Source organism: Notolepis coatsorum (genome assembly GCF_963971535.1).
Source record: "Notolepis coatsorum genome assembly, chromosome: 19".
Lineage (NCBI taxonomy): Eukaryota > Metazoa > Chordata > Actinopteri > Aulopiformes > Paralepididae > Notolepis > Notolepis coatsorum.
In genome coordinates, this window is record NC_140183.1 from 24,390,367 (window position 1) to 24,405,182 (window position 14,816).

The window sequence follows — 14,816 nt, forward strand, 5'->3', positions numbered from 1 at the left end:
CAGAGGTCCGTGAGACTGTATAGAATATTAAAATCGAATAGAATATTGCTTAAACATGCAGCTGTTACACAATGAAATTAACAGAATAGTTTGTTGCTGAGGACACACACTTGTGGTGACACCCAAGTTATGCCATGTCTCCACTAGCCAGGGTTTAGCCATGCTGTGGCCTTGTCTCCACTAGCCAGGGTTTAGCTGTGCTGTTGCCTTGTCTCCACTAGCCAGGGTTTAGCTGTGCTGTGGCCTTGTCTCCACTAGCCAGGGTTTAGCCGTGCTGTGGCCTTGTCTCCACTAGCCAGGGTTTAGCCGTGCTGTTGCCTTGTCTCCACTAGCCAGGGTTTAGCCGTGCTGTGGCCTTGTCTTCACTAGCCAGGGTTTAGCTGTGCTGTGGCCTTGTCTCCACTAGCCAGGGTTTAGCTGTGCTGTGGCCTTGTCTCCACTAGCCAGGGTTTAGCCGTGCTGTGGCCTTGTCTTCACTAGCCAGGGTTTAGCCATGCTGTGGCCTTGTCTCTACTAGCCAGGGTTTAGCCGTGCTGTGGCCTTGTCTCTACTAGCCAGGGTTTAGCCGTGCTGTGGCCTTGTCTCTACTAGCCAGGGTTTAGCCGTGCTGTGGCCTTGTCTCTACTAGCCAGGGTTTAGCCGTGCTGTGGCCTTGTCTCTACTAGCCAGGGTTTAGCCGTGCTGTGGCCTTGTCTCCACTAGCCAGGGTTTAGCCGTGCTGTAGCCTTGTCTCCACTAGCCAGGGTTTAGCTGTGCTGTTGCCTTGTCTCCACTAGCCAGGGTTTAGCCGTGCTGTGGCCTTGTCTCCACTAGCCAGGGTTTAGCCGTGCTGTGGCCTGTCAGGCACACAGAGAGCATCTCCATTGTCTTTATAACCTTTACCAAACCTGTCTGGACCCTGGCTGAGACAGCCAACTTTCACAACTTGGCCAAGGCTGGCTGGGACTGTTGTATCATCAATGGTTTAGCCTGTGTACCACAGTTGGTGGTGTGAATTTTGAAAGGTTGCCTAGGAACCGGATCGTTTAATTAAGTTAATGGAGACAAGGCATTACATTCACATGTTGGTCCAGATTTCAGCTCAAGTATGCGACGTAAGTGCAACATGTTATTCACTTCTGCAATAGCTGTCCAGAACAATATCAAGGCCTTGGGTAAAGTACATGTAACAAAGAGGTAGAAGGAACAGTATTTATGAAAAAGATTAGTTATTTATATAGTTATGTCCTATGTATTGTGTTCCGGACAGGAAGTGATACCAGTTCTGCAAATTGCCAGTGGCTGCATGCCTCTGAATTGCCAGCTTTGTTACTTGGGGAGAAACAGCATGAAGCAGCTTCTCCCAGGTCAAACATATGACATACACACAATACACACGTAATACAAAAACACACATTTTCTAAAGTATCCAACAGATTATCATGTGTCACAAATGGAATGTCCTTTGAATGTGTCTGTGTTAATGAGGAAGATTGCATCATTGTCCTCCTCCTTATCCTCCTCCTCCTCCTCCTCCTCCTCCTCCTCCTCCTCCTCTACCTCTACCTCAGGTCATCTCTATGCCATGCTCCAGGTCCAAAACAGGCCTCTTCTCTGGGCTGTAGTCTTTATCCGTCCGCTCCACGTACCTCTGCAGGGTGCTGTAGTACTGTTCGCTCCTGGAGAAGGTGTAGAGGGCTGAGATCTCCTCCCAGGCTCTGTGGTTGGGAAATGGGAACTCCTCTGGGTCCTTGTTCTCGAAGAAGCTCTGGAGGTTCCTCTCGGCCAGCTTCGTGGCATAATCCATGGCGTAGGTGTCGAAGCGCTCCTTCTCCTTCTCCACGTAGCGTTTCCAGAAGGTGAGCTGCAGGTAGCTGATCTTGGAGCGACAGTTTGTGCAACAGGTGCCGAGGAGGCCAACGGTGGCCGCTACGATGACGATGCACCATCCCAGGATCTGTGGATGGATTACAATTAATAATAATTATTATATGAGCTCATGCCCAGTGATGGTAGTTAAAACTCCCACCTATGGCAACACATGTGCAGTATCATAATACATTAAGCCTAGGGCCGAATGGACTGCATGTAGAGCTTTCATCCAAAGCGCCTTGCAACTTATACCTACACCGACAGCAGAGGCAAACATGCAAGGTGCCAACCTGCTAATCGGGAGCAGTTAGGGGTTAAGTGTCTTGCTCAAGGACACTTCCGGGAGGAGCCAGAATCGAACCGGGAACCTTCAGATTACCAGACGACCGCTCTACCTCCTGAGCCACTGTCGCCCCCAAATTGCATCTCACCAGAACATTCTCTCCTCCTCAGCCTTCCTACTGCCTCAAACTCTAGAAACGAAAGAGTGGACAGCTAACTCCTTAATGAAAAACACAAAACATGAAATCATGTCAATTCATTATACTTCACTGATGATTAAAAGTGATTTAACTGTCCTAGAGCACAGTCGAAGATGAGATATTTCCACTTTGAATCAATCGTGTGTGCTTCTTCAGTCTTGCTATTTGCACCTCTCTTGTGAGAAAAGAATGTCAACTATGACATTCCATTTGAGAGAGACGCGCGTAAACAGCTTCCACTGAGCAGCGCTCACCTGGGACTGTGCCCTGAACATCAGCAGCAGCTCCATGCGTTCTTCATTGGACAGTTTGGACCGGTCACAGGGCACGCGGGCCAGCTCCTGGCGACAGTGCACCGTCTTGTTCTTACAGAACAGGTCCACCACCACGTTGTCGTTCAGACCACTGACGGCGCACTCGTAGAAGGTTCCGTTCAGCAGGGCCACACACAGCCACATGATAGGGGCCACGCAGGCACCGCTGAAGATGTTCATCAACACCCTGCAGCAGTTGAGGCAGTTTCCCCGAGGGCAAAGCTTCATGGGGTCGAGACAGCAGCCGGTGTAGAGGCGCCAGAGCCGGGTGCTGAAGAACAGACCCAGGACCAGCAGCACTGCAGCAGGGCCGAGCAGGAATGTTAGACCGTAGGCAAAGTTCTGGGTTGGGTTGCAGGGACACTGAAAGGAGACCATGGAGAAGATCCGCTCGCCACCGATAGTGAGAAGGGCCATGAAACTGTAGCCGATGGTGGCCTTCTGGTTCAGGAAGAAGCGCAGGACTGGCTGTAAGGTATCCATGGTGTCAACCGAAAGCTTTCAGACACTTCAGTAAATAAACACAATTAAAACGGCAAAGTGAATAGAAACAGGAAATGTCGAGAGGTGAAAAGGTTGCTGTTACATGTCGAAAGTCCACAGTCCCTCCCGGTCCTTTGTGAGCTGAAGACAGAACACTGAGCACTGAGCCTCTCCCTTTGGCTGCCTCTCTTCTGTTCCAACCCCTCCCTCTTTCAATCTTATCCCTCTTTCCCACCCATTCTCTTCTTTTCCGATGTCATCATCCCTCTCTCTAAAACTCCTCCCCTCTCTCCGCTCTCCTTGCTCTCCTCAGTCTAACTGGTAACAGGGCTGTCACTTGCGGGCTGAAAACCGGCTTGTCTGGTTTAGAGGCTGACTCTAGACTGACAGTTGTGTACAGGTCACACTCTAAATAGCAAATAGAGAGGAGTTCTCGATGCTTTGGATCAGTATTTGTTTATTCTATAAAAGGAGACATATACTATCCTTTTGTCAATATATCTCTCCCTCTCGCTACACAGACATTACAGAAATGTGTAAATCATTACTGAAACGTTGATGATCATTGTTTCAGAAAAGGGAAGAATCAGAATGGCTTCAGAAGCAAGTCAGCGGCTGAGGTAGAGAAGAGTCTCTCTCACTTCCTGCCTCAGCTCGTCCCAGAGGACACCCCCCTGACTGCTCATCATAAAAGCCTCTAAGAGCACTGGACTGTACATCAGCAAGGCTTTTAGCAGTGAAATACTAATTACATGCATGCAGTACAATGCCTCATAATCTGCATGCAAGCTAACTAACTAACTTCATTCATTTTCAAGGCTTTGGTTAGATTTACATTCAACATCAACAGTGAGATTAATTGAGCAGGAAGAAAATAGCAAAAAGCTCATTTTTGTGGTAGAAATATAAAGGTAATCTGAACAATGAAAATATACAGTCTGCATGGGGACTTCCTGTGCACCAGCGCACAGAACATTTGACACATTTCCTGTTCAACGCTGCAAGCAGCTAAACGTATGTTATGTACACATCATAAATCACAATTATTATTTACTGTTTCTGGCTGTGGTTCAAGAAAAAAATTTCAGAGCACGATACTGACAACTAGGGATGTCCCGATAATTTTTTTTTGCTCCCGATCCGATCCCGATCATGTGATTTTGAGTATCTACCGATACCGATCTTTCCCGAAACGATAAAAAAATATTATAAAAAAAAAAAAAAAAAAAATATATATATATATATATATATATATATATATATGCCTATATACCGGTATATATTATTTTTTTCATCCCAATTTCTCACATTACATTCACCCTGAATGTTGACGTTATCCAGGTGAAAAGTTAACTTCATTCAAGCGAGGCATTGCAACCGGAGTAATCTAAAAACTCCGCCTCGAACCTGCTGCTTCATGAGAGGCGCCATCGTCTGTAAAAATCAGGTGACTGCAAGTTCTGCAACTTGTGGATGTCCCTCATCCTTGACATAAATCATTTGATGTATAATTAAATCAAAGGAAATGCGTTTGTTTTGGCAAAATTCTTCTGCTCTGTGTGACAATAAATAAATGAATGATGATATGCAATTTAAAACCAAAACTAAGGCCTCAGTATGAGTTTAAGACGTGAACATGGTCATGTTTGTTGAATAAAAAAAAAAGTTAAAAAAAAAATCCTGATTTTTTTTCCCGATCTTCTGAAAATCACGTGATCGGCCCCCGATCCCGATCACGTGATCGGATCGGGACATCCCTACTGACAACGAAACAAAAAGTCAACTATGGTATCACAGATTCTACTATATCAGAAAGGCAACAGCACTTCTTGTTATGCTCTATTCAATTATAAAAATATATAATTGGGTTACTTTTCAACAGAATTGCTTATGGCTTATGATGATGATGATGATGATGATGATGATGATGATGATGGTAAATTAGATTCTTACCACAATTTACCACCACCCAAGATATCTTTGTCACAAATCAAGATTACATTTGATTTCATTGGGATTACATTTCAATCCAATCCCAAAAGCAATTGCGATGGTGTTTTCTTATTTTGAGATAATGGAAATCGAGAGTATGATACTAATGGCTTCCAAACTGTTTCAGTGCATTGATAACTATACTTGAAGTTTGACTCCCAGTTTGAGAAATCAGATAGGCTTCTTAAAATTACTATCCCTTCAGAGCACCAATGGAAAAAGATATCTCTGGTAATTCAGAGTCAGTGGTACAGGGATCAGGTACGTTGAGAGGCTGGATACTCGGATACTCTGGTATTCTGGATATACTGGTACAGGATTTGTTGTTAATGACAACCTAGCAAGGCCACTGAGCAGCTCCACTGGAGCAGTTGGGGGTTAAGTGCCTGGTCAAGGGCACTTCAGCGGTTGGCATCGTTAATCATTCACTTCCCTGCCCAGATCTTTCCTACCAGTCCCAGGGGATCGAACCGGCGACCTTCCAGTCACAAGCCTGCTTCTCTAACCTTTAGGCCACCGCTGTCTCATCCTGTGTTCATTTTCACAGCATGACTTTGCCTTCATCTAGAAACGCAAGTACAGCGGGGTTGTGAATATCGGGACCCTGTGACCTGATCGAGGTCATTGCCATCCCATTATCAGGCTCATGGCAGTTCTCCACGTACTGATGCATGGTGCTATAGAAGTGGTCTCCGGTGCTAAACCTGAAGAAGGAAGAGACTCTCTGCCAGTCCTGGTTGGAAGGGGTTTTGATGTCAGCGGGTGGCTCCAGCTGGAAGAAGCTCTTCAGGTTCCTCTCGGCGAGCTCCTTGGCGTGTTGGGCAGAGTGGCTCTCCAGGAGCGAGTTCTCCTGGTGAGAGTAGGCCCTCCAGAACTGGAGCTGTAAGTAGCTGATGGGGGAGTTGCAGCGGGCTGCACAGGTGAGCAGCAGGTTGAACACCAAGGTGGAGGCGATCAGCAGCCAACCCAGGATCTGTAATCACAGTCGGCATTAGTAAAGATGCATGGAATCAGCATTTAGGGCGCCGCAAGCAAACTGCCATTTGATTGACATGCTAAATTGCCAGCAATGCTAATGAAATACAATGTTTTTTTTGGGTTGAAATTTCTCAGATATTCATATTCTAGGTAAAACCAAGGTATGAAATACCTATGAAGTGCTAAGAATTTCTAATCTAAAGTCTGTCTTTCTGGGCCCATAAAGTGTTTGTATGAGCTCTTACACCCAGACCTGTAAGAAATATGAGATTATACACCTAATTTGGGTGTGAGAGCTCAATAACATGTTATGGCTCCACAAGGTCAGTGCCCTATTTATATATGGAGCAGCCCCAGATTTTACATCTTGGAGACATTCAAGGGTATCTCTCTCTTCGTTCTGGTTTTAGGAGAGTGATCCCTGTTCACAGATATTGAATGAAGCACTGAGCTGTCCTAGGACACAAGCATAAACATTTCAATTATATTCTCTTTTAACTCAACAACTGCAATGGCTTCATCTGTGATATTGACTTACTGCAAAAATGCTTACATTTTATAACATATAGAATACAAATTAGTTCATCATCCCCTCCCACAGTGAGTGTCTCCATTGTATTTAGAACCTTTGCCAAACCATGACTAAACCCTGGCGAGTGGTGAGACAGCCATCTTTCACAACCTGGCCAGACCTGACCAAAGCTGGCTGGGATTGTTGTATCATCATCATGGTTTAGCTGCAATTCGAAACTGGCCCCTGTAAATGTCCTAACCCAACCCCCTCCAATGTACAGTAAATGACCTAACCCAAGAATACACGAGACCCTCCTCTTAGAACCAAGTATGGTTTTGTCGATATTCCAATGTACAGTTTTGCTTGTACAGTTGTAGTTTCCCTCACCCCGCCTATCCAACCCCGCCCACCCAACCACCTCCATGTACAGCCCCAGCCATGCTGAACATAATATAATGGAGACAAGTGCAGCTATACAGGTTCATATAATGTATGACGTATATCATACCAGTTAGGATACAGACCCTCACCTGTAAATTTCATTTTTCTCATATTTTTATATTCAGAGTTAATTATATTGTTTACACTGTTTATTTGTCTCATATTTTATATATTCAAGTTTAATTGTATTGGCTATATTTATGTATTTCTTCTGTATTACCCTGCCCATACCTGTACCTCCCATCCCCCATACTGCATTTCCCCAAGGCCAAGGGGATCTATCTTATTATTAAATAATAAAGTTTTCACCTGAGACACAGCACGCAGAGTTCGCAGGACATCATCTTTGTCTCTGTCTGGCACGGTGCTTTTTCCAGGGCAGGGGAACCTGTACAGCTCCTGCTGGCACTGGGACGACCAGGCGTTACCAGCGCACAGGTGACTTTGGAAAACCGTTACATTGATGCCAGTCATTGCGCACTGAAAGTAATTACCGTTGAGTAACGCCACGGCGATCCAGCTGGCGGGCGCTATCACGGCCGTGGTAGAGAGCTGGAATAACACCATCCCACAGGCGAGTAAGGTCTTCAAGCGACACAATTTTAATTTCTTTTTGCGAAGACAAATTCCTGTAAACAATTTCCAAGTTTTTTTGCTCAAGATGTAACCCATCACCAAAAGTGCCAACGCCGGCACTAAAAGAAACACCATTCCATACAGAAAGTTCCAGTTGTTGCAAGGACAGTTGAACACCGTTGATGAGAAAATCTGTTCCCCGCCTGCGGTCAGCAACGCAACTAAACCAAAACCTAAATTTGTCTGTTTAGTAGCAAAGCCGAGGACAGTTTTGAACTTGTCCATCTCTGTAGGGGCGCACTCTGCTGAAGTGCGTCTCTGCTGAATTGCGTCTCTCTAGGGGGACATTTGGTTCCTCTTTCTGTTTGTCGTCATGTGTCCGTTCTGGCAACACACCATGCCCATGGTATCAAGTAGCTTACAGACAGTTAATAGAAGGAAACAGAGCCAGCCACGTACCATCGTTTATTTATGGTCAACGGTAGGACACACACACACACACACACACACACACACACACACACACACACACACACACACACACACACACGTCAGTTAGTTAGGTTAGACCCTCACTTGCATGCACCACTGTTTATTTTTTTCATATTTTTGTATTCAGGGTTAATTAAATAGTTTACACTGTTTATTTTTCTCATATTTTTATATTCAGAGTTAATTATATATATATATTTTTTTTGTTTTGTTACCATGAAACACACACGTTTCATGTGACTTAATTCAGTTTGAACCAGTTACACTAAAACACAGCAATTATACTTTTCAGTGAAGTACACAGACAATGTGCAAATATACAATCATTCACCAACCACTACACAAGACCAATGCAGACTGATGAAAATATAATTTATTTCTCCATAATACCCAAATCAGTCAACATGGAGAATCACAACAAAACATGTCCCAGTTTTCACACACTATGCATAACAATGTAAGCTCAACAAATATCAGACAAACATAAAATACAGTATCCAGTACAGGTTACAATAAAAACATTTCTCTGAAAATATAGTACAGAAAATACTAGACATTATCTCTTCGCCTAGCTGGATCTGTCCATAATTTCTGGGGAAATAGGACATGTTTTGATGTGATTCTCCATGTTGCCATGTTGACTGATTTGGGTATATGGAGATACATAAATGATATTTCCATCAGTCTGCATCATTGGTCTTGTGTAGTTTGGTGAATTCCCTGTATTGTATAATTATTTGCACATTCTCTGTGTACTTCACTCTCCTTCCATTTTGGTTGAAGACAGGTGAACTCACCTGCTGCATTTTTATAGTGCTTAAACCTGGTTTGTCTAGAATTAACCAATCATGTGTGTGTGCACCTGATGGCTGTGTTTAACCAATTGGCTCGTGTAACCAATTGGCTCGTGTGGCAATTTGACAGTCAGTGCTTTGAAATAGCAAGGAAGTGACATCATGATATACTTCTAATGTAATGCAAGTGTGTTTAGTGTTTTGCAAATCACTGTGTGTATTGTTTTGCAAACAGTGTGAGGCTGACATTGCGCTTATGGTGGTGCAAATCTGGACCCATGTTTTGTTCCTTGAGTGTAAGGTTTTTGATAATTGTGTAATACTTTTGATTTGAGTGTTTATGCAATACAAAAAACTGTAAGTACATTTTGCAGGCTATTCCATGCAGATGGTGAAATAAACATAAAGGCGTTCTTTTCTAATTCAGTCAGAACTCTAGGAACAGTCATAAGTCTAGTGCCCTGAGACCATAACCCATATTTGCCCTATCTTTTGGGTAGCAAGACAGATAAATAAATAACAGGGGAGAACATACAATGCTGCACATGCTGCCACTGTCTGCCATGTAATCCTAACTACTAACTGACATTTACATTTTAGTTTGACATTTTACTGTATATTTTTGGACTGTATATTTCTGAATTTTAGTGTGTATATACATATTTTAGAATGTATATCTCTGACCGTGTATTTTTATTTATATTTTATTCTTATTCTTATTCGTATTTTTGACTTTTGACTAACTAAATGTTCATTGTGAGCGATCTGTGGTGCTGAATTTCCCTCTGGAAATGTACAATAATGCTGTATATACCATATACATATAGTTATATTGACTATATATTTATCATTCTGTCTGTATATACCTGCAAATAATCCTTTTTACATATCTGCAGATCCTATATCTATATCATTCAATCTGTACATATCCCTTACCTACTCTTACTAGGTATACCACTGATCAGTATGACTTCCTACCATAGTGTCTTTATACCTGTATCACTGTACATAATACATTTACATTTATATTTAGTAATTTAGCTGACACTTTTATCCAAAGTGACTTCTTACAGTTCTGTACAACAGGTCAGCAGGAATTGGTTTACAACTCTGGCAGCTAAGTAACATTGTTCATCAAACAGTGTTGAACTTGGGCGCTATAGTCTTGAGTGCATTAGTAGTAGACATATTAGCATACAGTATAGGTAGTAATATAGGCAAGGACGATTATTTAGTAGCAAAGTGCATGATAGTAAAAGACAGTATAGGAACCCCCCCCTGTCCCAATGTGTTTTTTTGTAATGTAAGTACTGTACGTGCATTTTTTTTTAAACTAATAAAAATAATAAAACTGTAAAAGACAGTACAAAGGTTAGATTTTTACATCTGATTGGCACTATTACTCAGTAGTACTCATTTATATATTTTATATCCAGTTTAATCACCTGTACGTTGTATATTGTTAATGCACTTTATTGTTACATTTGCACTCTGGTTGGATGCCAAACTTCTTTCCGTTGTACTGTACTCTAATGGTGCCACTCTGACTGCATGTGACTGATTGAGATCGGCATATTCTATACAGGCCATCCTGGTGTTGTATATTCTACAGGTATCGGCATGATAATAATAGTAGACATAAATATAGGATATAGCATACCTGTCAACCCTCCCGTTTTTCCCCGGATTCTCCCGTATTTCAACCTTCTCTCCCGCTAAAATATTTCCCCGTATTTCTCCCGTTTTAATTTTATTTATACAAAATGGCTGCAATTCCCCTCTGTGACGACAGGTGGCAGCAATATAGATTAGAACATTAGCACAGGTAGTCAGACCGGCAGACGGTTGCTGACAAACTGTCGGGCAAAGTGGGGTTGTTCCCGGAGAGCTCACTCTCGGCCGTGGTTTCTCAGTGTATAATTGTGAGAATGGGTTTTAAGCAGAGCCCAATCGCTGAACACAGGAGAAGAGAGAATGTTCTTGGGGCAATGAGAGCAGGTGCACTCCAGTGCTACTGCGGACGGAAGACACAGGTCCGTGTCGAGAGAGTGAGCAGGAACTCCTTAGTATAGCTCCAGGGGTCCAGACAGGGGCTCGCTGGAACGGAGGTCCTAGGTAATGATAATAACACCATGACGACTTCTGGTCAGCATCCTTCGGTAGAAGTAGGGCCTTGGTGATCAGGGAATGGGATACAGCTGTGAAGAGTGAGGTGCCTGGCAGCGTGTGAATCAGGAGATGAGGTGCAGCTGAGTTGAGTGACAGGGGGTGAAGGAGTGCTGACCATATATGGGCGTGAGGCTTCCGTGGTGGGTGGAAGGATGAAGAGGCTTCCGTGGTGGATGGAAGGGAGGATGAAGAGGAGTGAGGAAGGTGTGTGGTGGATGTGAAGGGGGGATGAGGAGGAGTGAAGAATGCTCTTGCTGTGATTATGACAGGACCCCCCCCTCTACGGGCGCCCCCTGGCGGCCCAGGCTTGTCAGGGTTGGCCCGATGGAAATCCCGGACGAATCCGGGTCCAGGATCATCTGGCGGGAGATCCAGCTGCGCTCTTCTGGACCGTAGCCCTCCCAGTCGACCAGGTACTGGTAGCCGCGGCCGCGGCGCCGCACAATGTAGGCCGGGTGGTCGTCGATGACCAGCGGAGGGGGAGGCTCCGGAGCAGGGGGAGACATGGAAAGAGGGGTGAATCCGCATATGGGAGGGGAGCTGGAGTCTGACGACTGAGGGGTTGATGAGGGACAGAATCTTGTAGGGACCAACGAAACGGGGGGTTAGTTTACGGGAAACAAACTTGAGCGGCAGGTCCCGAGACGAGAGCCATACCATCTGACCTGGTTGATAGTCGGGAGCCGGGGTCCAGTGGCGGTCGGCGAAGCGACGGTTCTGGTCCGCGGAGCTGAGAAGCGCGGCCCTCGTGTCCTCCCAAATCCTCCTGCAGCTGCGAAGGTGGTCCTGTACCGATGGGACAGCGATCTCCCCCTCCTGGGCAGGGAACAGCAGGGGTTGGTAGCCCAGAGAGGACTCAAAGGGGGACTGACCTGTGGCCGCCCAAGACAGAGAGTTGTGGGCATACTCGATCCACGGCAGGAAAGTACTCCAGCCGGAGGGGTCCCGGGTTGTCATGCAGCGGAGGGCGGATCCCAGGTCCTGGTTGGCCCGCTCCGACTGGCCGTTGGTCTGTGGGTGGTACCCGGAGGAGAGACTGACCGTGGCCCCCAGGGCCCGGTAGAAGGCCTTCCAGACCTGGGAGACGAATTGAGGGCCCCTGTCGGAGACGATGTCCACCGGGATCCCATGGAGGCGGAAGACGTGGAGCACCATCGGGTCCGCGGTCTCTGAAGCAGAGGGGAGTTTGGGGAGAGCAACAAAGTGCACGGCCTTCGAGAAACGATCAACAATAGTGAGAATAACTGTGTTACTGTGTGAGGGAGGAAGGCCGGTGACGAAGTCCAGGGCCGACCGGGAACAGGGAGCGGACGGAGGAGCCCGGCGGGTGGTCGGTGGGAAGCCTTTCCACGAGCACAGACGGTGCATGCAAGGACAAAGGCGCGGGTGTCTGCCCTCATGGAGACCCACCAGAAGTGCCGCTCCAGCAGGGACAGGGTACGGTCGATCCCAGGATGGCAGGCGAACCGGGAAGCGTGAACCCACTGGAGCACCTGGGAGCGAACGAGGTCGGGGACAAAAAGCCGATTAGGTGGGCCGTTACCTGGGTCCGGCTGGACGCGCTGAGCCGCCCTGACGATGGACTGGATCTCCCAGGTGGCGGCGGCCACCAAGCAGGAGGAGGAGAGGATGGTGTCAGGGTGTGTGGGACCCTCTTCGGGGACAAACTGCCGGGAGAGAGCATCAGGCTTGGTGTTCTTGGAGCCTGGCCTGTAGGTCAAGGTGAAGTTAAACCCGGCGAAGAACAGTGCCCAGCGGGCCTGGCGGGAGTTCAGGCGCTTGGCCGTCTGGACGTAGGCAAGGTTCTTGTTGTCCGTCCAGACCAGGAAGGGGATCTCTGAGCCTTCCAGCCAGTGCCTCCATTCCTCCAGGGCTAGTTTGACTGCCAGGAGCTCCAGGTTTCCGATGTCGTAGTTGACCTCAGCTGGGGTCAGGCGGTGCGAGAAGAAGGCGCAGGGGTGCAGTTTCTGGTCAAGAGCGGAGTGTTGGGAAAGGACCGCCCCTACTCCGGTACTAGAGGCGTCCACCTCTACCACAAACTGGCGGGACGCGTCCGGCTGGACGAGGATGGGTCCAAAGGTGAAGCGCCGGCGCAGCTCGGCGAAGGCGGAGTCCACTCTGTCAGACCAGACAAAGGGCACGGAAGGCAAGGTGAGTTGGGTGAGGGGTGCAGCGACCCGGGTGTAGTCCCTGATGAAGCGCCGGTAGAAGTTAGCAAACCCCAGGAAGCGTTGGAGCTGCTTGACGTTGGCGGGCCGGGGCCAGTCGGACACCGCCTTGATCTTCTCAGGGTCCGCCCGGATCTTGCCGCCCTCGATGATGTAACCGAGGAACCCGATGGAGGAGATGTGGAACTCACACTTCTCCGCCTTGACGAACAGCTTGTTATCCAGAAGGCGTTGGAGGACCCGGCAGACATGCTGGACGTGCTCCTCCATGGAGCGGGAAAAAATCAGAATGTCATCCAAATAAACAAAAACGGAGCGGTTAAGGACATCACGGAGAACGTCATTGACAAGGGCCTGGAAGACAGCAGGGGCGTTGGTCAGCCAAAAGGGCATTACCTTGTACTCGAAGTGACCGAGCGGGATCTTAAAGGCCATCTTCCATTCGTCCCCCTCCCGGATGCGGACAAGGTGATAGGCATTCCTGAGGTCCAGCTTTGTGAAGACGGTGGCACCTTGCAGGGGCTCAGAAGCAGAGTTAATCAAAGGCAGGGGGTACTTGTTCTTGATTGTGATGTTGTTGAGACCCCGATAGTCGATACAGGGGCGAAGGGAACGATCCTTCTTGGACACGAAAAAGAACCCCGCGCCGACAGGAGAGGAGGAGGGAGTAATAATGCCAGAGGCCAAGGACTCATGGACGTATTTCTCCATAGACTCCCTCTCTGGGCGTGAGAGGTTGAACAGGCGACTAGCGGGGAGCAGCGCTCCTGGGAGTAGATCAATAGCACAGTCATATTGGCGATGAGGAGGTAGGGGGAGAGCCTGTTGTTTGCTAAATACAGCCTCTAAATCATGGTAGACAGGAGGAATAGCAGACAGGTCAATGGGTTCGTTGGGAAGGCGAGAACCAGCGACCCCCAGTGGTGGCCGAGCTGATTGCAGGCAGGAGACGTGACAGTGAGCGCTCCAACTTGTCACCAGGCCAGTAGGCCAGTTTATGACGGGGGTTGTGTAGTTTTAGTCACGGCATGCCAAGGACAATGGGATTGTGGGGAGAGTTGGTGACATGGAAGCGGATACTCTCGCTATGGTTTCCTGACAACAGGAGGCAGAGGGGTACAGTGTGGCGAGTTATTCGCGTGAACAACTTCCCGTTTAACCCGCAAGCATCACGGGGTATTGGCAGGGTGTCGGTAGCAATGTGGTAGTGGGAGACAACCCCAGCGTCGATGAGATTCTCGTCTGCACCTGAGTCGACCAGGGCGGACAGCGGGAGTGATTGGCCATTGAGACACGGCGTGGCACTGAATTGCATGGTCGGACCGGAGCTGGGAGCAATATCAAGGATCGAACAGATGGCCAGCGTCACTGCCGAGCTCTGTCGTTTGGGCGAATCGAACATGAAGCAACGGAGTGACCGAGTTGACCGCAAAACATGCCCCTGTCGCGAGCCTGTGACGGCGTTTGTTGGGAGGAAGGCGCGAGCGGTCTAGGTCACGAAGGCGCATATCCAGTTCCCTGGCTAAATGGATTAACTCGTCTAGGGAATCCGGCCTTTCTTT

The 14,816-nt window shown here is 47.3% G+C and overlaps 2 protein-coding genes across 2 annotated transcripts; both read right to left on the reverse strand.

Moving 5' to 3' along the window:
- Nucleotides 1-1,536: 1,536 nt before the first annotated feature.
- LOC311246043 (calcium homeostasis modulator protein 5-like) lies at nt 1,537-3,306 on the reverse strand. The gene is made up of 2 exons (XM_084336112.1): nt 2,588-3,306; nt 1,537-1,936 (listed from the first exon to the last, which is right to left on the reverse strand). The coding sequence occupies exons 1-2, from the start codon at nt 3,128-3,130 to the stop codon at nt 1,547-1,549; spliced, it is 933 nt and encodes a 310-aa protein (XP_084192238.1). The 5' UTR covers nt 3,131-3,306; the 3' UTR covers nt 1,537-1,546.
- Nucleotides 3,307-5,663: 2,357 nt separating this feature from the next.
- Nucleotides 5,664-7,916, reverse strand: calhm6 (calcium homeostasis modulator family member 6; the record flags this gene model as incomplete). The annotated part of the gene is made up of 2 exons (XM_084336392.1): nt 5,664-6,095; nt 7,365-7,916. The coding sequence occupies 2 exons, from the start codon at nt 7,914-7,916 to the stop codon at nt 5,664-5,666; spliced, it is 984 nt and encodes a 327-aa protein (XP_084192518.1).
- Between the last annotated feature and the right edge of the window lie 6,900 nt (nt 7,917-14,816).

Coding starts and splice junctions, on each gene's coding strand:
- LOC311246043 (XM_084336112.1), bottom strand. CDS start 3,130: ATGGATACCTTACAGCCAGTCCTGCGCTTCTTCCTGAACCAGAAGGCC. Junction 1,937..2,587: donor TGTTCAGGGCACAGTCCCAG/GTGAGCGCTGCT, acceptor ATCCATCCACAG/ATCCTGGGATGGTGCATCGT.